At 46.8% G+C, this 23,227-nt stretch overlaps 1 protein-coding gene across 1 annotated transcript in view; it reads left to right on the top strand.

The window, feature by feature from the left end:
* The window catches only part of B4GALT4 (beta-1,4-galactosyltransferase 4), a 316,340-nt gene that overhangs the window by 154,647 nt on the left and 138,466 nt on the right, over positions 1–23,227 (top strand). Inside the window, exon 3 of the mRNA XM_069635928.1 lies at positions 14,382–14,614. Within this exon, the coding sequence (XP_069492029.1) occupies positions 14,382–14,614 (233 nt within the window). The remainder of the gene's footprint in view (positions 1–14,381; positions 14,615–23,227) is intronic.

Raw genomic sequence — 23,227 nt, 5'->3', positions numbered from 1 at the left:
TGTCATACGTTAGATTGGTTAGCTAGCCGAAACAGAAATCTAGTTGATGTGACAACGCTCCCATGCGTATGGTCGGTTCACTTTTTTTGTTATGGCCAATGTGGAGATTCCATCACTCTACCTGTGTAAACATGAGACTCCTAGTCAACGTTATGGTAGGAATTTTCAGAAAATCATAACGACGCATCTACCCAACTGCCTGGGGGAGCTTATGCCTAAAACAACTGATCACGACTACCCAGACTTTTTAGTGAAGAATTCTAATATTCACTTGGAATCGATTTTGAATAAATCAGCACCACTTAAAATCAGAACAGTTATAGACCGTCCTAATCACAGAAACTGGTTCACATCAGAACCAACCTCTGTTAAACAGAAGAAAAGACAAGCCGAATGTAACTGGACCAAGGAGAAAACTCAGGAAAATAAAAATGTCTGAAAACTCATTGAGAAGGATTATAAATGTTAAATTATGGAGGCTAAAAAATCCTTCTACAATGAACGAATAATAACATCAGAAAATGAAATGAAGGAACTATTCAAATCCTGGGAAAAAACGAATGTCTTGAATTGCTCTGTTAATTCTGATAGGGAGGCCTGTGTTTCTGCTCAGAAAGCCTTTGCAGAGAAAATTACCACGTCTTGTACTAAAATGTGTACAGCTTTAGAAACACAACCTCAGCTGAAACCCTCCACCAGTATTGATCAAGAGCTAGGCCAGGACTCACAAGGACCTTTAAAATGTACACCTGTGTCATGTGTTCGAGGCATGCATCCAACTAGCTGTCCCGGGTATCTCATCCCATCAAAATTTATTTTGGAAAACTGAGAAATATTTGTTCTTTTTTTTCAGGTGATTTATTAATACTTCCTTTGCGCATGGTATCATCCCAGGGGCTATTAAGGATTAGTTGCAACACCATTACTGAAGAAACCGGGTTTAGATCCTAAAGATTATACTAATCTTAGGCCAATACCAAATACCCCTTTTCTATTGAACATTATAGATAAAATGGCCGCTATTCAGATGCAGCATCATTTGGTGACTATGGGACTCTTTCATTAGAAGCAGTATGGTTTCCGTACATCTTAGGGAACCAAGAGTGCTCTTATTGATTTACGTACCCACAGGTTAGCTGCCTTGGAAAGGAGTGGGTCACGCTTGCTGATACTACTGGATTTATCTGCAGCTTTTGACCTCTTAGACCATAAACGGCTGCTAAATACACTGTTTTACACAGGTCGCTTCTCAGAGGAAGCCAAAGTATGAATGGAGTCTTTTCTTGGTGGTCGTAACTCCAGGGTATGTTGGGGGCTTAAGGGGGGGACGTGACATCTGATCTTGCAGAGTGCCAAAGGGGGCCTGTTTGTCCCCATCTTTGTTCAATCTTTACATCAAGCACCTATGTGTCGAAATAGAAAATTGTGGGTTTTCTTTGCAAACTTCGCTGACTATTTCCAATTATCTATGGAGCTGAGTGGAAATTATGAATAAGATCAGGAAAATCTGGACAAAATATACCAACGGATCAAAGAGTGGATGACCTGAAATTGGTTATGCGTAAATGCGTCAAAGACAGAACCTATGGTCTATGGATCAACATAGGCCAGAGAAAAACTGGGTCCAGTTTATAAGAGTTTTCACATAGGCGGGGGTTGTATCTCTGTCGTTGACAAAGTTAAAGCTTTGGGCATCCATATGGAGGCTTTGCTAAATGGTGATGCACATGTCAATTATGTAGTTAAAAATTCAAACTACTGCTTGAAGGTTCTGAGACAGATTTGCCCCCTGGTAACTCAGAAGAATTGCCAGAAATTAGCCTGCGCCATTGTCTTACCCTGACTAGACTATTGCAATTCCCTTTTAGGCGGGGCAAGCAAGGACTGTTTGGGTAAGCTTAAAAAATCCAAAATGATGCGGTTTGAGCTGTTTGTAATATTGCTCGGAGAGATCCGGTATCAGGGGCACGTAAAGAACTTCACTGGCTACCTGTTGCAGCCAGAATTCAGTTTTAGATACTGTGACTGGGCCATAAATCTGTTCGTGAATGTGCCTTTCTACTTGAAGGTGAAAATGGTAGTTTATAAATCAACGCACAACCTTTGGTCCTCTGATATACACTGCCTTACCACGCTTCAAGAGAAGTAGCGGAGACTGACGTTCTTTCCCATTCTTCATAGCTCAGGCCTGGAATGAACTGCCTGATTGGTGCGGAAAGAAAAAAAATCACCTTGCTTTCAGGAACAATCTGAGAACAAGATTATTTGTTTAGGTAGGCTTCTGTTTTCCCCTTCGTTTCTGTGCCCGGATGCCCATGGGCTTTGGCGCGCAACAAATATACAGATAGATCATGAGTTGCACACCATGCCTGGATGGTCTTCAGACAACGGTTCCATGTCATTTAATCTGGCGCGCAACAAATATACAGATAGATCATGAGTTGCACACCATGCCTGGATGGTCTTCAGACAAAGGTTCCATGTCATTTAATCTGGCGCGCAACAAATATACAGATAGATCATGAGTTGCACACCATGCCTGGATGGTCTTCAGACAACGGTTCCATGTCATTTAATCTGGCGCGCAACAAATATACAGATAGATCATTAGTTGCACACCATGCCTGGATGGGCTTCAGACAACGGTCCCATGTCATTTAATCGCAGGATGTTTTTTTTTCGTTACCCACACAACTTGGGATGAGAGAGTGGGAAAGGGAGGTAGTAGAGAGAAGTTTGAAGGAAAGCTTTGTGTCATCAGCATAACACTGGAAATGAGAGGAGGAGGAGACCAGGTGAGCAAGAGGGGCGAGATGGATATTGAAGAGCCACTACGATAGGATAGAGCCCTGGAGGATGCCGCAAGCAGAAAGTGTGGTGGTGGAGGAGAAAGGGCCCAGTTGCAGATGGGGAAGGGCGGTTAGTCAGGAAAGAGGTCGGCTATTCCAGTGCCTGTTCTGTGATGCAGAGGGTATCATGGAGTCGTTTTATGAGGATAGGATGGTTGACTGTGTCAAAGGCAGAGGAGAGATTGAGGAGATTGAGAACAGCAGGAGAGATGTACACCCATGATGTACTGCTAGAGGTTATCTCCCAGATTTACCTGCAATCCGGGCCTTTTCTTGATCCTTGCGAGCCAATTACATTATATGATTGCACACTGTTAGAGGAGTTATTGATTTACTAACATGGTTCTGTTTATTCAACCAGACCAGCATTGTGTTCAACTGAGGAGGGCGATGGTGTATTGCTTGCGAAGGTTCATACATATGCTACACACCTGTATTGGGCAACTATTATATGTTGGTTGTGTAACTGTGCAGACAAAGTAAAGTCTTTGTTTCTTTTTGCTTTACTCTCGTTGTTACAAATAGCGAACAGGGCAATTCATCAGGGCGTAGCAGTCACTGGGCACTCAATTATTGCTGACGAAAGTGTATGCAGTGTTTCTGAATTACTTAAACACTTTTTTCAAAGGGATTTACAGGTCAGTTCCTGTGAGAACATGCTGCATTACACTGAGCTGCAAGTTGTGCAAGACATTATCCAAGGGACACTTAAAAGTAGATATCCTTTTTTTCCTAAGACTGGCTAGCGAGAGCTTGAGCACTCTTCCAGAGCTCTTGCAGCATAATGTACATGGAGCAATGTCACATCAGCTCCTCTGTGATCTTTTAGTGCATCATGGTGAAAGCTATTTTCGTGTCTGCCATTTTGTAGACGTTGGTGGAACTGTGTAAATTGGGGAGACAGTTGTCAAATGTTGCTTTGAAGAAGGTATTTTGAGGCCCTGCTTCTTGATACATTGTTTTTTATTCCATGTTTGTACTGCATTAGGGTGATTAAAGAATACAGTCCATAGCAATCCTCTGCCCGATGCAGAGAAAGTCTTTAATTGGTGCATTGCATCTGAACTAAGGCAGTATTCTCGTGAGCCTAATCTTGGATGGTGTGACATGCCTGCCACCGTTCTTGTTACTCATGTGTACCAGCTCTGCGATTCTGTTCGGTGCGTTTTCCTTGTGTGATAACTTTCCACTGCATACGTACTGGTGATTGAATCAATCGCCGCGTTATGTCAGCAGCAGAGAACATTAGTGCTATGTGGGACATGTAATGCGACAGCGCATTAAAGTGACTACATTTCTGCATTATTCCACAGGAAATGTTTACTCTTACTGTTATTTCAAGATTCAAGTTCAATTCTGCTGTGAACGTCATATGGCCCATGGACTAGAGGCATCCCTTCAGGGTACGATTTGTGTTCCTACAAGTAACTTCTCTGCTTCTGATTGTTTGGCCTCTAGACTCTAGAGAGCAAACGGAGCAAGACAGAAATTAGAACAGTTTGACACGGCTTCATGACCCGTGCGTTTAGTAAAAAAAAATAAATCCTCAAATCGAAACATTAAAGCGAAATGTAGTTCAAAGTTGGCACTGCTTCCGTTGCTAAACAAGAGGTGATGGCTGGAAGGTTTAGAATTAATCTTAATCTCTGCCATTGCTCTGGGCAACCTCCAGACCATGGTTCTTCACCTGCCAAGCCATTACAAAAGGAGAAAGCCCATATCTGCCGTCGGTTGGCAACAAAGCTTGTTGCAGTGAGAGACATTTTGAACCCCTTTGCACGCGGATCGCTGAGACTTTCACATCCATCGAACACGATGAGGCGTACAGTAGGGAGGATAGCTCAAGGAATGCGTTTGTACAAAAAATAGCAACGCAGGTTCGAATCCCGGTCTCGTGCTTAGAAATCGATCTTCGGTATTGAGCGTGTTATAAAAGAACAATTAGAATTATATTTATAATATAATAATGTATTATTATATGTATCATTTACATGTGGGCCTGAAGAAGGTATTTCTCCCCTTATACCATACAACTAAGGCTAGCATCGTTTCCCCAAGGCTCTTATGGTAGAATACACTGTTAAAATCCTGCCAGAAGTGTAGTTTGACATTTGCCTGGAGTCGCACAGGTCTGTCCCAGGAGTCCACTGTCTCCCAAGGGACCACGCCGAACACTGCTGTCAGGCGTGCCAACATTTTCAACTAAAAACACTTTGGGAGAGTACTGGCAAAAGCACAGGCCTTTTAATGCCATGCATATGGAATCAGAAAGGACAAGTCTGGCGCCCAGTAAACCGAATTCTAGGTTGGGGTTTCAGATGTAGGGGTCGAGACTGACCCCAAACGGCCAATCAAAGAGGCTTTCAAAGGAACACTGCAACAGATCCCCAGCTCAGACGGATCGACCTCGGGGCGAGTTGTGGAGAAGCCTCTAGAGCCCGCAAAGACGCACAGACATGAGGGAAGTAAAACTGTAGAGCCTTCCACATGGATACGTGACCTAAAGGACACAACCCGAGCAACATCAGGCATTACCACCGCATATAAAGGGAAGGGCAGAAATCGGGCATCCCAAACAGGCACATGCAGAAAAGGGTTCAACAAAATATAAGACATCACCCGTAACATCTATGTCGAGTGTCGAATCAACACCAAAAGAAAGAAACGCTCTCTGAAGCGTTGAAACGGAAATTGCGTGTTGATATCACGCACTCCGAGGAGGAGTGAGAGGAAGTAAACATGACTGACGACCGGGCCTTCACGGCAACATTTTAGCTTTGACTCCTATACAGAGTTCTACTGCTTCGCAGTAGGCACTGAAGTGTCATAAAGAGTGGTCTTTGGAGCAATTTAAGGACACAATGTCAACAATTCTCTTTTATGGAAAGACACTAGTCACTCAAAGAGAAAGACGAGTATTACAGAGGGAGACCACCTTTATTAAAAAATAAAAGCAAGGATGCATGTCTATAAAGATACCAAATCAGACCATTTCACAGATCAGGGAGATGTTTGGGACACTGGATAAACGGATTCACATCAGGAATTCAGGACATAGATCCAGACAACTACAAAATGCCATCCCCTGATGAGGTTGACCCTCCAGTTCCATTTTCTCTAATGTTCAATATTAAGACCTCTTACAAAGAGCAGCTGAACGATTTGGAATCCTTACCAAAGAACCAGATGAAGCTAAGGACTTCATAGAAGATATTTTAGAGGAGCTACAGCTGGTGGCACATTGTATTCCACTGCTGGCAGCAATTAAAAAGAGAATAACCCCATCTTTAAATAAACAAGTCTCCACACAGCCTGTAAATCCACGGGTGGAGAAGAGACACAAACCTTCCAATTCTGACCCAATATACATCAGGGGTCGGGCTACACCAGACTCCCTAGTGGTTACAACCACTACAAAAGGAACAAATACTAACAGAGAGTATCCCCCAGACAAGAAGAGCAGGTGAAAATATATAACTTTGTAAGAAATCCAGTCTCAAGTTTTCTATATAGTGTTAAGATTGCGAACGCAACCACCCTAATGTCAAGGTACAACAGGGCACAGTAAAGCGACATGGAGGATGTACTAAAACACGTCCCTGCAGATGTACAGACTACATGCCGAAACTTTATATCCGAGGGGAAGAATACTGCTAACACTATCCTCAAGAACACTCTTGTGGACACAGCAGGATGCCAGTTTGCAAGGGCACCAGTCATAAAGCGCAATGCATGACCGAGAGGCTCAAGATTTAAAGTCGAAACATGGTCTACTTTACTGGACAAGCCTAAAGAGGAGGTGTGTCTTTCTGGTAGAGTAGATAAGATTCTAGAAAAAGCCAAGAAGGACCATGATACGCTGAATACACTTGGTCAGATGTCAGGCAGGTCTTTCCTGGCTCAGGTAAACTGCCATTCCTTTTGGCACAATATCTTCCCACAATCCACCGGTCAATTCACACAGAAAGAGGGTAGTAGCTTGTTTACAGGGAACCAACAGCACGCTTGCCCATCCCTCTCTAGGCAACACCTTAGAGGTAAACTCGGTGGAAGCGGACAAGCCTCGAGAGGTGCGTCGTCTGCCTCTAAACAATTACATGCGTCACTCCTTTGGGGTGGGGGGAGGACGCATAACATAATTCGCTCACACATTGGATGGAATTGCATCTAGTGGGTTTACAACATGCTTGAGAAGGGATGTTGTTTAGAATTATTAGGGACTTAAAAAAAACTGCCACCTCACAACAGAATGCTGCAGCAGGAACATCAGTAGCTCCTAGGAAAGGAAATTGAGGCTTTTCTACAGAAGATGCCCTTGAGAAAGCCAATCCAAACAAGGTAAACCAGGGCATGTACTCCTTTGGTACCAAAGAAAGGCAAAGCAAAGAGGCCAATATTAGCTCTGAGGCCAGCAAACAAATGTGTAAACCCCTAAAAATTCAGAATGACAACACTACAGGAAGTCATCCCACTTCTAAAAAAGGGAGTTTTCATGGCCGCAGTAGACCTGAACGATGCATACTTCAATATTTCAATGTTTCCCACTCGCAGAAAATACCGATTCAAGGTAGGAAAGGAACACTACCAGTTCAAGGCTCTATCTTTTGAAATGGCATCAGCACCTCTTGTATTCACGAAAGTGCTTGCGGTGGTAGTCGCTCCTGTACGGAGGGTAAACTTTCCTGTCTACCCTTATCTGGACGCCTGTCTCGTAATGGGCGAGTCACAGGCCCAATGCCTAAACAATACAGAGAAAACCGAGCAATTGCAACAAACGCCACAATGTTAGGTTGGGGAGCTAATTGTCCGGAACTCGCAGCAAGTGTGTGCTGATCAACGCAAGCAACACCATGGATATGGCATACCTAAATAAAAAAGGAGGAACTTTTCTCAAACATTGTCCACTCTAGCAGAGAAAATATGGCACAAGTGCATCAAGAAGGCAATTTATTTAAAGGTGCAGCGGGTCCCAGGGGGAATAAAATCACCTGGCAGAGAGCCTACACAGGGTTTTAAAATACAACCACAATGAAATATATTTTCAGGATGTGGGTATTGCCAACAGTGGTTCTATTTGCAACAGCACAAAACAAAAAAGGCCAACACCTTGCATCCACGTAATCCGCAAGAGGGGTCACTGGGAAATGCTCTATGGCTGTATTGGTGAGGGATATTTTCTTACGGTACGCCCACCTGTGCACCCCCCCCTCTCACTCCAACTTCTTTACCCCGCAAGGTGATCCATAACATGTATATATGAGTGCAGCAGTAATACTAATGGCTCTGATAGGGGCCGGGCCAACTTTGTAGCCTCAAATTCTAAGGATGGCGAGTCAACCGCTGGTCAAACTACACCTGTTACACAAACTGCTTACACAACAAGGCAAAAAAAGCCATCCTTGCCCCCAGACATTAAACTTGGCAGTATGGCTCCTTAAGCCCTACAGTTCAGCCATTTACAATGACCTTCAAAATGTAAGGAAATACTGAAGGAGGCCTGAACACCAAATACAAGACTTATTACAACAAGAGGAAACGATTTTGTATCTGGTGCAAACAGAATAATGTTAATCCCAATGAATGTGCACCTACACACATTGTAACCTACCTGCTTTACCTACTACACTCAGTCAAAGTATACAACTCACTCAAGGTACACCTAGCAGCACTAGCAGTTTATACTAAATCCCAACAGAAGGTATCCTGGTGGGGAGTACCAGTGGGTTAAAGCCTTCAAAGAAGGTGTCTATTGCACCCCCACCTCCACAGTGGTATTTAAACATTGTGTTAAAAAAAATCATGGAATCACTGTTTGAACGTATACACCAGGTGACTTTAATGAATCTCTCTTACAAGGTGTTTTTTCTTATAGCTGTTAAATCTATAAGAGTTGGTGAGCTACATGTATTATCCGTGCCAGAGCCTTTTGTATTCATACACAAACACAAGGTAGTGTTTTGTGCATACCCTTGCTCCAAAATGTATCTTAAAATGTCATGTTAACCAGTCATTGAACTGCCGTCATTCTTTCCTGACCCTCAAAATGGAGGAGGAAGAGTACTACATACATTAGATGTGGGGAGAGCAGGAATGTTTACATAAGACACAGGAATTTCAGAAGACCAACTGTTTCAAACCGGTTGGTCGATTTTGCTGTGCGAGGAGCGTGTGCCCCCCGTTATGTAGAGCTTAGCAGCCGGGAACACAGGTGTGCGACTCCAGACTGCTTTGTAGATGATGCATGCAGTCTTGCATGGTATCCTGGCCTGGAGAAGGCAGCAATGTAGTTTGCGTAGGAAGAGGGTGATTTGGTCAAATGTCCGTGCACTCCTGATAAGTGCTGCAGCGTGGTGTACAGGGTTGAGTAGCATGGACCCCATCAGGAGGTCATTTCCCACATCGATGTGCAAGACCAGATGGGCCTGCACTACTGTCCAGAAGTCCTGCGGCAGGATAAACTGTAAAGGTTGAGGATTCAGAAACTGACAGTCTGGGCCGTCTTGGCTATGTGTTTCTGGGAGAACAAGCTGCTGTCAATGGTGAAACCAAAGGATTTTGTGGAGTCCAAAGGTTGTTGATCAAATCCTTCTAGGTGCATATCATTAAGCCATTGTTTGACAAGTTGCTGTTTAGTAGGCAGACGGATGAGGACAAATTCAGTCTTGGATGGGTTTATTTTGCAGTAGGCAGTCTACATCTTGGACTGGATGAAGGCTATGTAATTGCAGAGACGAACACCATTTACTCATGTACAACTGAGTATCGTTCACATATTGGTGGATGACTATATTGGGATCTTTGAGGAGAGTACCCAGAGGCTCCATGTAAATATTAAAAAGGATTGGCGAGAGGATGGAGTCTTGGGGGACTCCGTAGGAGACCTGGAGTGAGTTGGAACACAAGTTCATCTGGACGGCCTGGTGTCTGCCCAAGAGGTAGGAGGTAAACGAATTCAGCACAGTGTCGGAGTGCACAAGTGTTAATCACAAAGTGATCTTCAGGTAATGGATCCCACAAGAACACTTTGCAACATCCCATGACCTTCCCATGGAGGGAGCTTTGGAAAAGCAGAATGAGCTAATGAGCATTTCGGACCACAATAAATAAGACAGTGGTTCCATTGTGCCCCGAAATAGATCACTCTATTCTAATAAAGGAACACTGGGCTCTAAACTCCTCTTTTAAAGAAATGACATTTACAGCTTGGGGAATATCAACGATTGGTTGCCAGAGACTGCCCCTTCCATGGGCCAATCTGTCTGAGCTTTCCGCTTCTTCATAAGGACATTTAGCACCGGCCCCTTTTCAGCATTCGTCTTTGCCATGTGGTCCCTGTGTTCGTTCTTTTCTGAGTCTCCCCTTCACTCAGTAAGTCAGTGGTCCAACAGGGTTTGGAGGGTGTTCTCAGGCCTCCCCTATTCTTGAGCAGCCTCTTGCTTGCCTCTGCTATGCTGAAGGTGCTCTATAGTTTTCCTGTACCCATGCTGCAGTTTGTTAGATAGTTGTTGCGGTCTCCTATTTATCTCCTTAATGGGAACACCTAGTTGGTTTCTATTTGAGCCACCAGTTTTTCTCCTATTCCAGGCTGGGTCTTGTCCATTGGACCCAGGTGCATTATGGTATGTGTCGTTTTTATCTGGTTTATGTTGCTTCCCAGGAACCATTATTCATCCCAGGTGTATGAGGAGACTGGTGCATTCTAGTCACTGTATTCTTTTGAGAACCACCTGGAAGATGAGCGAAAGTGACCTGGCCAGAACAGAGACGGGTAGGCATCAGGTTAGGGGAAGGGGCAGCAATGTACATGCATAACCCCAAGCATGCTGGGGACAGTGGTCCCCTTAAACTCCCCCCACACCACCTCTGGGGAAGGGAATGTGTAGCTCTGGTGTTTTATTGGTAGTCTGCCTACCCGGAGCGTCACTTTCTCAACTCTCATGCTGGACTTCCTTTGCATCTTGTACTCATGGTGGCCCTGAATCATGCTGTTCCCATCTTCATCTTGTATCCTGGCTTGCAACATTATGTGTTACTACTGACTTCTGCAATTGTATTCACTCTCCACTCTTGCTTCTCCACTCTTTTTATGACTGCTCACTCTCTTTTCTCTCCTCCTTTCCCTTCTCCCTTTTCCTATCTCCTCCCCTTACTTTCTTCTATGCACTTACTCTATCAGAATTGTCCCTGGACCTAATATGATAGCAACCTCGTCTGTTTCCTCCACCCTCCCATTACTGTTTTTTTCCTCCCCACCACCCCTCCAACACTATCTGAAATGTCGTCAGGCCTAGTATGATAGTCGCTTGTTTTGTTCCGCCCCTCCCTTTCTGCACCCCTCTGCCTCACCTTTTTGTTTTTCTCCAGCTCTACCAGAAATGTCGTCAGGCCTAGTACGGTAGTCGCCTGTCTGTTTCCATTTCCTTCCCACTCTCCCCCTCCCTTCCTTTTCTATGTCTTAGCTCTTGCACTATCTGAAATGTCATCAGGCCGAATACGATAGTTAATTTTACATCCTTACTGTTCATGGCCTGTAAGAATGTGGTTGTATTTTCCCTTGTTCCCTCCCTTGCCTTGAAGCGCTTTGAAACACATTGTGTATAGGCGCTATATAAATAAACGATCATATCGTATTATACCCCAGGTGAAGAGGCGTCCTTGTCCCCACTGGACAGGGTCCACCCCATGATCTTGTCACACTGGCAAACTGCTTGAGCGTGCCGTTTTTGGAATCGAATCACTATAAAGGCCATAGGATTCATAAACAAATGAAATCCCTCCCTAAAGTCCCAATTAAACAGTCATCAACTCCGGTTTCTTCCAGCTAATATTTGGTATTGGTAATGTTTGAAAACATGATGGGTGTGTTGCTGGAAGCACATGCTATTTGATGTTTCTAAAGAGGCCTGTAAGATGGCTCAGAGGGTTAAACGCTTGTTGCTGTTATCTGGTTTTGATCTGCAGGTCGCGGGTTCACATTCCGGCAAGGCCAACTCAGCCTTTCATCCTTCCAAGCTCAATAAATGAGTACCAATTTCGATTGGGTAATACTAGTAATGTATGTAAATATGTCCTATGTAAAGCGCTTTAGATTAAACCCCTATATATATAAAAAAACAAATGATTATTTTTCCAAGTATGGCAACTGAGTGAAGGAAATATGCTCGGTGCCAAAGAAGCTCATACAGGCGAGTCTTGTTACATTCCAGATCTGCTGGATCCACACTCAATAATTGTGGCACTGTATCATCTCCCCTCCAACGTTTGCTAACTATATGGTTTGCCTTAAGCTTAGAGCGGTATAGGTGTAGGATGCAGCTTGCCATGCAAAGGGGTACGTTCTTGATATAAGGAACTGCAACATTTTACAGATGGAATAATAGGACAAAGTGGTCAGAGCAAGGAGAAGGGTGACTAAATGAAATGAAGAAAGATGGAGGGATAAGTGGTCTGTTCTTAGTACACCGGACCATTAGTCTATCCCTCCCATAATGCTGTTCAGAAAAGGTAAAATGCCAAGAGAAGCACTATTAGCAAGATCAAAAAGATGTGCTGTAATGGGTAGGAGAGAAACCAGTAGGCATAACCCAGAACACTGAATTTGCAAAAGGAATTTAATCCAGAGAAGGAAGTTGGGTGAGTATAGACCCACATAAAGGTAAAACATAGAAAATCAAAGAAGCAAATGTGTTTGTAATGCAAATTGATATGTTTACTGTGACTGGGCCAGAATGGCTTACGCTTTCAAGGGTCTTTAGGGCCTACCGGGTCCACTTGGGAGATTTGGCGCTAGGGCCGTTCCTCTCTGTCTTAACTTCCCAGCTTTATCACCACCTCCCTATCCCAGTCGTCCCTAATGAGGGTGTTAGTAGCTGTTGATCGGTGCCACCTGTGATCTTTGACTGGGACTGCAGATGTTTTTCCTAAAACGATGGCTACTTGTCTCCCTAGGTATATTCTAGGCTTCCCCTAACCTAGCACGCTTATTAATCTTTCGTCTAGTTTCACACTCCTTTCACGCTCTTGTGTACCTAACCCTTCTCTATTGATCTCTCTGGCTGCTCTCCTCCCACCAGGTCACTGTCCATCCAAACTTTCACTCCGCCTTTCCACCTCCACCCTCCGATCTTACTACTTTTCCTACTCCTGTTCTTACCATTGCTCGTACTTTCAACTACCCCTCAGTTATCTCCCCCCTCCTTCCTCTCACTCCACTTCCCTGCTTCCTACTATTCCTCTAGTTACAATCTGTTTCATTGTATGCCAGTAGCTACTCCTATTCTTCCACTCACTGTCGCTTTTTCCACTCTCCCTCTACTGCTGTTCCTATTCCAGTACTACCACTATCCCTTTACTACTTTTACTTCTCTTAGACAATTAGGGATATGGTGCCCTGCTCACCCGTCTTCTATTCGAACAACCCAGGGATATGGTGCCGTTCTCACTACAGTATTACTGACTACCACTATACCACATATGTCCCACACTCTCTACTCACACCGCCTACTTATTTTTTACTCTCGACTACTACTACCTCCACCACTACTACTCCACTCTGCTACTCTTACTCCTACTCTACCCTACTCACACTCTTCCACTCTCTCACACAAACACTCCACAGACCCAGGCTAGTACTGGCTTATAGGGCAAAGGCCGTACTAAAAACGCAAAATGCTAGTGTGAGCCAGTTTTTTGGGTCATAGTGGGCCTCTTTTTTGGCTGATGTGGGCCAGTTTGAATAGTTATTTCCCTATACGGCTAGTAGTTTTGACCATTGTTGATGAATAAATATGGTTTAATTTGCACAATTTGCATTGCATTCGATCAACCCAACCGTACTATTCAAACAATCTGTCGCAAAAGGATGGAATTCCCCTGCAACTGTGGGCCACTTTTTCATTGGTGCCAAAGATAATTGTATGCCCCAGCCCGACCCTGCACAGACCCCCTCCTTATAATAGCCTCTGCACTCCTTTCACGCTTGTCTCCACTGGTCTCTCGGATGTCATCCACCGCCACCTGTCCCCACACTTCCACACTCACACATACACACCTCCTTAAATACCCCACGCCCTCCCAGGATTGCCTACTTACTCCGTCCAATCACTTACCTGGCTTCAGGGGGGTGTGACGGGGGAAGGACATGGGAGAGCTTAAAAGGGCTAGCACCATGGATCCTGCTGAGGTCCAGGCATGGTCCATGGCTCAAGGCCTGCAGGCCCTTTTAAAATAATAATTGCATTCCTTTTGGTATAGTGGGTGAGGGCCTCTGTTGGCCATTGTTTACTAATAAGATTTCCCTAGTGGTCGAGGCTCGTCCCAGTGCAGGCTCTAGCTGCGACTGTCAGCTGAAGGGTTCGATTGAGAAACTATTTTATTGTTGACTAGAAAGTAGCTTCCCTTCTGCTCTCTCCTGGTGCTTGTCATAAAAGAAAGCATTTTCTTGAGTTTCATTATCCCACCGTAGCCTTTAAATCTGAAATGATGCAATCACGATCAATTGTAAAATTGCATTGTTTTTTTTTTCTCTTGCAGAGGGGTCCTTAAAACTTTCCTTCCAGGCATCTTTGACGTTGGAAAGGGTACGGCTGAGCAACCCCAAAGTGCTGCAGGGCCGTTACCATCCTAACGAGTGCCGGCCGCTGCAGCGTGTGGCTATCCTCATCCCGCACCGCAGCCGGGAGAAGCACCTCCTGTACCTGCTGCAGCATCTGCACCCGTTCCTGCAGCGGCAGCAGCTGGAGTACGGCATCTATGTCATTCACCAGGTGGGTGTGGGTCTTAACCACTTAACTGCTGGGCTAGTCTCTGCAAATAGGGAAAACATGCTCGTCCTCAGCACTTAAGATTAAGAGGCATTTGAGGCTTCGAGCTGTGGGGGGTTTCCTTTGACCTGCATGTCCCAGGTTTGAAGCCATGTGTGGTAGGTTTAGACGTTTCGTTCTTCCAAGGTGGAATAATTTCTGTTTGGCACAAAAGCATCAAGAGACCATTCAGGTTGATGCTTGTCAGGTAATTTGTGAGGCCATCTCAACTGTATCCCGCTGGAGGACCGCCAATTTCTCTAACCAGTGGACCCAAGGCAGCACAAATTGTGATGTGACTTTGGTATAGCTTGGAAAATCAAACGCTTTAAAGAGTTTTTGAATAGACTGAACACAGGAGCACAGGAGTAAAAAAAAAATAGCCATTTCTTTTTACATTAAAAATTACAAAAAGTCTGCCAAACTTGTGATATGAGGTGTGTTTTTTGTGTTGTGGACAATGTCTTGTTAATGCAAGGGTCTGTGGCGGTGGGGGAGGCAGAAATGCTGAGCAGAGGTGGGTTGTACGGGGAGTGTTTTTCCCGCCTCATGAAATGTAGGAATATCCATTTTTGGAGTGTGCAAAGGACACATGCTAAGGAAGAAGTGAAAGGTCAAGGTCGGATGTTGGGGTTATTTATTTTAAAATATTTGTATTGGCATTTAGTAGTAGCATTCAGTGTGCTTATAAACATGAATCAATAAACCAAATAACAAGTAACAACAATAATAACTTTTAAACCAACAATAAAAGTCTTCGCCAACTAGCGCCTACTTCTTAGGCGCTGGAGTCACGTCTGGGACAGGGCGGATTTACTCAAAAGTTCAAGGAGTTGTCAGACCAATGGACGGGACCGGGCCTCCAAACCCTGATGATGTGATACCGTTAGTTTAGAGGAGACCCGATAGTGGGGCTCAGTTTCTCACGGGGGTTTGTCGTCAGACCGGTGGAACATGTCCCATATCAAGGATTTCCAGGCTTCAAAGGGTATGCTTGGTTCGTCCCCCTGTCCTGGCCATGCCCTCTCCCCAGATTCTGGTTTCCGCCTCCGACCAGTGTTCGAACTCTTTATACCATTTGGCATGTAGGGGGCCCCTCAGAGTTTTCCATGCCATTGCAATGGCTCTTTTGGCCAACACACAGGCCATGCCCATAAATTTCACAACGTGTCTGATTTTTCCTATTCGTGGATGGGTCCCCAACAGGCATTCTTTCGGTGTCTATTCGTATCGAGTAAGCCCGGCCCTTTTGCAGGCTAGTTCAATTTTAGTTCCAAAGTCTGTATCCTTGGGCAGCCCCAGAACATGTATGCCATCCCGGCCTCGTCTGAGTTGTACCAGGAGCATAGGTGGGTTGCGGACTTGTTGAATTCGGCCACTCTGCTGGGGGTCGTGTATGTTCTATACAGGACGTTTAGCTGAACTAGCCTAAACCTTGTGTTTCTTGACACTTCTCTGGGGAACTGTAGGATTCTTTCTCACTCTTTATCGGTTATGTTTATTCCCAGATCCGTTTCCCATGAGTTCTTCATGGTGTCACTTCTAGGGTTGGGTCTATCGTTGAGCTTGGCATATAACCTGGAGGTTGGTTTCCAGCCGTCTCCTAGGTTACACATTAGGGTGAGCTTCTGGTTCGGTTCGGGTTCGTCTGGCCATTCCCTCCATATCAATTTTGCCTTTTCTCTAATTTGCCGGTACCTCAGGTATTGACCTCTCGGTAAACCCTCTTTCGTTTCCATGGATTCCAACTCCCTGAAGGTGTTCTCCTTATAAGCGTCGCCCCAGGTATAAATACCATATGATTCCCATAATCTCGTGAGGTCCAGCTCCGTTCTGCTGGAGCAGACATCAGCAGTCATTGGCGTTTCTGGGGAATACGGTTTCTTAATCTTCAGCAATTTCAATGTTCTGTCCCAAACTTTCTGTCCCAAACTTTCCGGCCCAATTGTATAAGGAGAGGTGTCTCTCATGGACTCTCCCAGCGGACCCAGAGGATTTCCTTGAGGCGCACAGGGGCAATCAAGTGACTAAGGAGGTCAGACTCTGAGGTGGACTCGTCGGAAAGCCATTTTGCGATATAGTTGAGCTGGGCTGCCAGGTAGTACCTTTCTGGGTCTGGTAATTGGACTCCGCCCACCCTGTACGGTAGCATCAGTGTGCCCAGAGCGAGCCTATGTCTGTTTTTACCCCATATTAGTTCCCTCAGTAGTGTGCCCAGTAACTGGAAGAAGGAGGCTGGAATGTAATGGTGAATGTTTTGGAAGAAGTACAGAAAGCAGGGGAGTACTATCATTTTGGTGATGGCCACTCGGCCCATCATTGACAAAGGTAACCTGGACCAAAACTTGGTAGACTGCTTGAGCCTCTGCACCGCTAGCAAAGTGTTTCCCCCGTGTGTCTGTTCGGGTGTGTGCCAGATGTTGATGCCCAGGTATTTAAACGTATGTGGTTCCCATCTTATCCCAACATCAGGGAGGTCTGCCTCCTTGATCCCAACCAACCCCGCAAGTGGGAATATACATGACTTATCCGGGTTGAAGGAGATCCCAGACACTTTAGCAAAGTTCTTCAGGACGTTTCGGATAGTGGGGATGTGAAGTTGTGGGTCCCTCAGGTAGAGTAAAACGTCATCTGCGTAAAGTGAGATCACGTGAAATGTTCCCCCGATGTCTATCCCAGCATCAAAAAAAATGTTTCCTGAAGAATATTGCCAGGGGCTCTAGCCCTAGGATGTACAGCATAGGCGACAGGGGGCATCCTTGTCTGGTGCCTCGTTGTATATCCCATAGTGCCGACACCATTTTCCCTGTTTTTACCCTGGCCACCGGCCTTTTGTATAGGATTCGAGCCAGCGGATGAAGTATTCGCCTGGACCAAATTGTTCCAAGGAGGCAAGGAGCCACTCCCAGTATATGGATTTGAATGCCGTAATAGCATCAAGGGAGACTACTGCGAATGATTCCTGAGAGCCAGCTGTTTGTGCTACAATTTGCTGTAATCGGCGAAGGTTTGCCGCCGTGTTGCAGCCTGGCACAGACCCATTTTGATCTCGATGCACCAAGACCTCAATAACTCTCGATAGTCTGTTGGCCAGAATGTCGTAAGGATGTTTATGTCGTAGTTAAGGATGGCAATGGGCCTATATGATCCACACTCTGTTGCTAATTTCCTGGATTTGAGGATAGGGATCACCAGAGTCTCTCATGCTTTTTGGTAATATTCCCGACTCAAAGGATTCCTTAAAGACCTCAAGCAGGGTCGGGGCGAGCTCGGCGGTATATGCCTTGTAGAATTCTGGGGGAAGCCCATCGGTCTGTGGGGTTTTACATGTAGCAAGTGTTTTAATCGCCTCTTGTACATCTTCGACTGTCAGTTCCCCGTTAAGCATGTCTCTCTGGACGTCGTCCAGCGTGGGAAGTCCGATCTCTTCGAGCGTGTTAAATATATCCTCACGGGATATGATTCACTCGTGGCTATATAGGTGGGAGTAGAAGGTTTAGAATGTGTCATTGATCTCCGATTGGGTGATGTGTACCTTGCTGGCTGGGTCCACAATCTCAACGATTGGCTGTCTTGGGCGCTCTCTTGCATAGCCAAGAAAGCGGTCTCCCGGGTTTGTCCCCTTCAGAGTGTGCTCCAGTCGATTTGGTCATATAGTCGAATTTAGTTAATCTAGCCCAGGCTTCCTGGCACTCCCTCCTGGCTGCCGTGATTTCTGATTCCAATTCCTTGGACTTATCGATCGTAGCTTCCAACTGTCTTATCTTCTTCTCGCCCTCCTCCAGACCCTCCCTTAGTATTTTCCTTATTCCTCCAGCGCTAGCTATTACCTCTCCCCTTACCACTACCTTCAGGGTCTCCCAGATGGTACACCATTTGTCAACGCTTCCCACATTGACTTCCATATAGTCAATTATTTTGTCCCGGAGCTCTTCCCTGAACGCTCCATCCGTTAGTGCTTCTGTTGGCATCCGCCAGATTGGTATGGGTGGTCTGGGGCTTTTTAATTTCCATACCAGTAGGAGTGGGGAGTGGTCAGATATGGTTCTACCCAGATAGGAAGCGGATTCCACCTGGGGCAAAAGAGCTTTGTCTATCAGTTAGATGGTCTCTACGTGTGTGTATCTCGTTCAGAGATGAGTAGTAAGAAAACTCCCTACCTTTCGGATGCAGGTCCCTCCACACCTCCGATAGGTCCAGGTCATGCATGACTTTCTGCAGGGTGGAGACGGGAGGGCAGGCCAGATGAGTTGGAGGAGTGGATCTGTCAAGGGCAAAGTCTCGAACACAGTTAAAGGTCGCCGCCCCAGATGAAAAAGCAATCTCTGTAGGGGGCTAGCTTCAGCTTTAATTTGACGAGGTACGAAGAAGTTCCACAATTGGGGAGGAATGTGTAGACTAGGCAGATTTCACTTTGCTCGATGCATCCTCGAAGTATGAGGTATCTGCCCTCCAGGTCGGAGTCCATAGTGAGGAGTTTGAAGGGTATCGAGCTACTGAGCCATGTGTGTACTCCCCGCGCATACCTGGAGTATGTTGCTCCATAGCTCTGTCCACCCCACCAGTCGGGTATTTTTGAGTCCATCTCGGCGGTAAGGTGGGTCTCTTGAAGCAGCGCGATGGAGATGTGTGTTCTCCTAAGAAAGGATCTGATTCTGTTCCTCCGGATGTAGGTGCCCATCCCTCTAACGTTCCAAGTTAGTACTTTAATGTCAGCTGCCATGGATGTCAGGATTTACTTCTGCCTGTCCGTGACTCGACCTCTGTTCTCTTATAGTAGTTGCGGTGAAGACTCTGAAGCATTTATAACCTAAACCAAAATTAGAATGAACAGAACTTGTCCAACAGGACCAACTGCACCCAGCTTTTACCCTGTCGGAGTAATGCTTGGGTGCCCCCGCTCCTTCCTGGCCAGTCCGGTTCGTCTTGAGCGGGTGTGAAGCGGCAGTGGGGTACTGCCGCCCATCCATTCGTGGGGGGTGCCTCATGATTGAGTGACAGCTTGGCTGGCTCCCGCCCATAGTGCTATTTGTGGTTTGTTGAGTATGTCGTTTTGCCTTCAGGTGATCTCGCCTCATGGTAGCTGTGTGTACATTACGGAGTGGCATCTACTTTGTCAGCCATGTTGTTGTGTTCTAGCTACATAATGGCCGCCGCTGGTGACTCCAGAAAAATTGCCCTTCCTTTATGGATTATTTTAAGTCTTGAGGGATACATTAGCATATATTGGATGTTCAGCTGTCTCAGCCGAGCTGTGATGGGGACAAAGGAGTTCCTAGCCTTTTGTACTGTGGGTGTATAGTCTGGGTATATCTGGCATTGTCCCTCTTGATCGCTCCGCCCTCACGTGAGAAGCGTAAAATGATTTCCCTGTCTTGAAAGTTCAGGATTCGGGCAATCATTGGGCGTGGATGAGATCCTGGTGGTGGCTTTTTTTGCAGAGAACGGTGGGCTCTTTCGACTGCAAATCCCTGCGAGGGATGGGAGACTCCAATTTCTTGTTGTATGAGGGTCTCTATAAAGCAGGTGGGATTAGAGCCCTCCATCCCTTCCGGAATGCCGAGAAGACGCACATTGTTGCGTCTGGAGGGCCCCTCTGCATCTTCCGCCCTCTACTTCAGGAACTTGTTGCGTCTCTTAAGGTCTAGCAATCTGGTTTGCATGTCTTTTAGCGCCTCGGTCGTCTCTTGCTGAGCCGATTCAGTGATGGTTACTCTGTCTGCAAGGTTGCGTAAATCTTGGCGCATCAACAACACATCCGACTTTACCTCTTCAATTTTAGTGTCTACGAAGGAGCGCAGCTCATTGATGGCCTCGAGTAATAGGTCGTCTCTGTTGGTTTCTTCTGGTGCTGGTGACTCGGGGCTGGTCTCTTTGTGCTTTGGGCCCGTATCCTTGGGTTTGGCTGCGGAGAATGAGTCCATTATGGTGGGCTTAGTTTTCGCTTTAGAGGCCGCCATGACTGCGTGTGATGCGCTTGCTGACCAGCGGGGCGGGGTTAAGCCTTGTGTCGTTTGGGTTCTGAGTGGGGTCCCAGTCTGCGGTGGCTTGTGTTCTACAGTTGTAACAAAGGATTTTTATTGTGCCAGGGGTTAGGCGTCGGGCGTTTGGGGGTGCCCAAGATGAGTTGTCAAGGGGCAAAAGTGGTCCGGTTGCGGCGCAGTTCGTTGCCGGGGTATCTGCAGTGCAACGCCATCCCTGCCAACCTCGGCAGGATCAGGAGGCTCAAAAGATCTCCGAGCTGGTCTGTTCCCCGGAGGAGTAACCTCGAGTCGTCGAGGGGGCCCCGCAGGAGTCAGGTGGGCTAGCTGGTTAAAGGTGGCTACCTCCTCTTTGGGTGTTACTGGGTTAGCTTCTGGTGTTGGGGCCGGGGCTGTGGTTTAGCAGCGTAATATGGACGTGGTGGATCAGGCGAGTTAGTGGCCACCCCCTACTTCGGCAGAGAGGCCCGGTGAGTGCCTTCCTGGGCATTCAATGCTTACTTAGTTTAACATGTGCCGCCAGCCAACAGGTTTGTATTGTCTCAGTAGGTGTAGCTCCCTGGGCTGCCCCTCTTTGCTGCAAGTAGGCTGCAGCTTATTGCTGGCCCCTCAGCGTTTCTAGTCACAGGGGGCAGGTCTCACCCGGGGGCGGTGGGGTGTAGTGCGAGAGTCTGGGAGCCCCGCTGGTTCCACCGTTTACAATGTTCTTGGGGTCCCACCGTTTGTGGGGGGTCTCTCGTGACGGTCTGATTGTGCCCCCAAAGGAGTGCTGGTGCTCCGCGAGTGCGGCGACAGTGGACGTGTGAGCTTCTGCAGCCGAGGTATGCCCGTTATGAGGGGATCGGAGCGGGCGCAGTGAGCATGGATTGACGGAATAGATCCCGTTTCAGAAAGAATAATATACAGGAGTAGGTCAAGTTTGACTCACCCACAAATCAGTAACAGGCAAAAGAAGTGTAATCTTCCTTCACATGAACCCTGAAAGGTACAGCATCGTGTAGACCCTGTTTTCTGTGCCCAACCTGGGCCAGGCAGCACTTCTTCTCTGCCTAGTTCATGGATGCCCCCCATGTGAACCACCACACCCACCCACCAAGCCAGACAGATAGAGAGGGGCGCTGCACCTGTCAAATAAAATTGCTGCTAACAGGATGTGGGCCACACCCAGAGTTCTTACTGTACACCTTTTATTAGACACAGGCACCAAGGTGAATTTTATAGGGCTCACAACGAAGACCTCTTATTTATCTTAACGATTCCCTTTCCCCTGATGCAAATTCTTTCTGAAACGGGATCTATTCCGGCAGTCCATGCTTCCTTGGAAGGAGGGTCACAAGGGAGATCCATGGGGTGGGACTGATGCAACAGACCCCATTCTAATCACTGGTATCCCCCACTGATGCGTGCGGCCAGAAGAAGGCCTCCATGGGTGGTCCCACCTCTTACGTGGCCTCATGTAGACTGCCACTTCTATCTGCTACCTTACACATAGGCCTCCCCCCCACTAACCCCTTATATACTATCAACTTAGTCTAGTTAACATTCCCCCCGAAGCCCCCCCATGCTACGACGCTCCCTATGTAACATTTAACCTACATCTATAGATATGCATGCAATAATAAACACTGACATTAAACACTTAATATACACTGTGGGTAACTGCTGCATGGGATATTTTTGTTGGAAGGGGGTCTGCCTCCTTCTTTCATTGTGGCCTGGTTCATTAGTCTTTGGCCCCGTTCACTAGGTGGGGCCTCCCTACTGCACCACGCCTGGTCTGTGGTTTTAAAATTGTCTTTGTGCAGCACCTTGCAGGGATATGGCTCGCCTGCTCTCATTGCCACGCCCCAGCAGCGCAACTGATCTTCTTGGCGAGCCCCTTGCCCTGGGGGATCTGCCTGACACCACCATGGCGACCCGTGGCCACTTTCCCATCTTCTGGGCGGCCTCTTACTCTGGCAAGGGGGGGCTGGCCATGAACACTGTTGCGCAATCTTGTCCTCAGCCAGCACCCCGGTTGCCATGGGGTCATCGCCATGCTTACTGCTGCACCTGCTGCACCGCCTCCTGCTTAACCGGCCCGCCGCCTCTGCATTGTGTCGCAGAGATGCAGGGGGCGGACAGTTCTTCCAGGAGCTGCGGGCATGGTAACCCAGGACTTTTCTTCACCCAGGATGCCTTGACTGGGATTTCACTGCCCACCTCTCTTCACCCAGGCTGCCTTTCGGGGCAGCTTGGGAATGCGGAGTGGACTTGGCCCCCTGGCATGCGTAGCCAGGGAAGACTTTGCTGTTAGTCCTGTCTCGCCACAGCAGCGTTAACTGGTTCAGGCCACCCCCCCACACCCTCAGGGAGCCTCATCACCCACCCCACGTGGCTACAAATGTCTTCAAGCCCCAGGTGGTCAATCAAGGCTGTGCTCTCCCCTTCTCCTCCCCACTGGTAGCTGTTTGCTTCTCACTCCCAGCTCTTCTTTTTTCTTCTCTTCCTTCTCCATTCTTGGGATGGGGTGTTCTCTCCCGTTGTTGTTTTTCCCCACTTTTTATCCAGACCCATCGTGGTCTGGATGGTAGTCCAAAATAAGCAAACGGACGCA

Source organism: Ambystoma mexicanum, chromosome 7p, assembly GCF_040938575.1.
Source record: "Ambystoma mexicanum isolate Mex_15411 chromosome 7p, UKY_AmexF1_1, whole genome shotgun sequence".
NCBI classification, from domain to species: domain Eukaryota; kingdom Metazoa; phylum Chordata; class Amphibia; order Caudata; family Ambystomatidae; genus Ambystoma; species Ambystoma mexicanum.
Note: the sequence above shows the minus strand (reverse complement) of the source record. Positions and strands in the feature narration are given on the sequence as shown.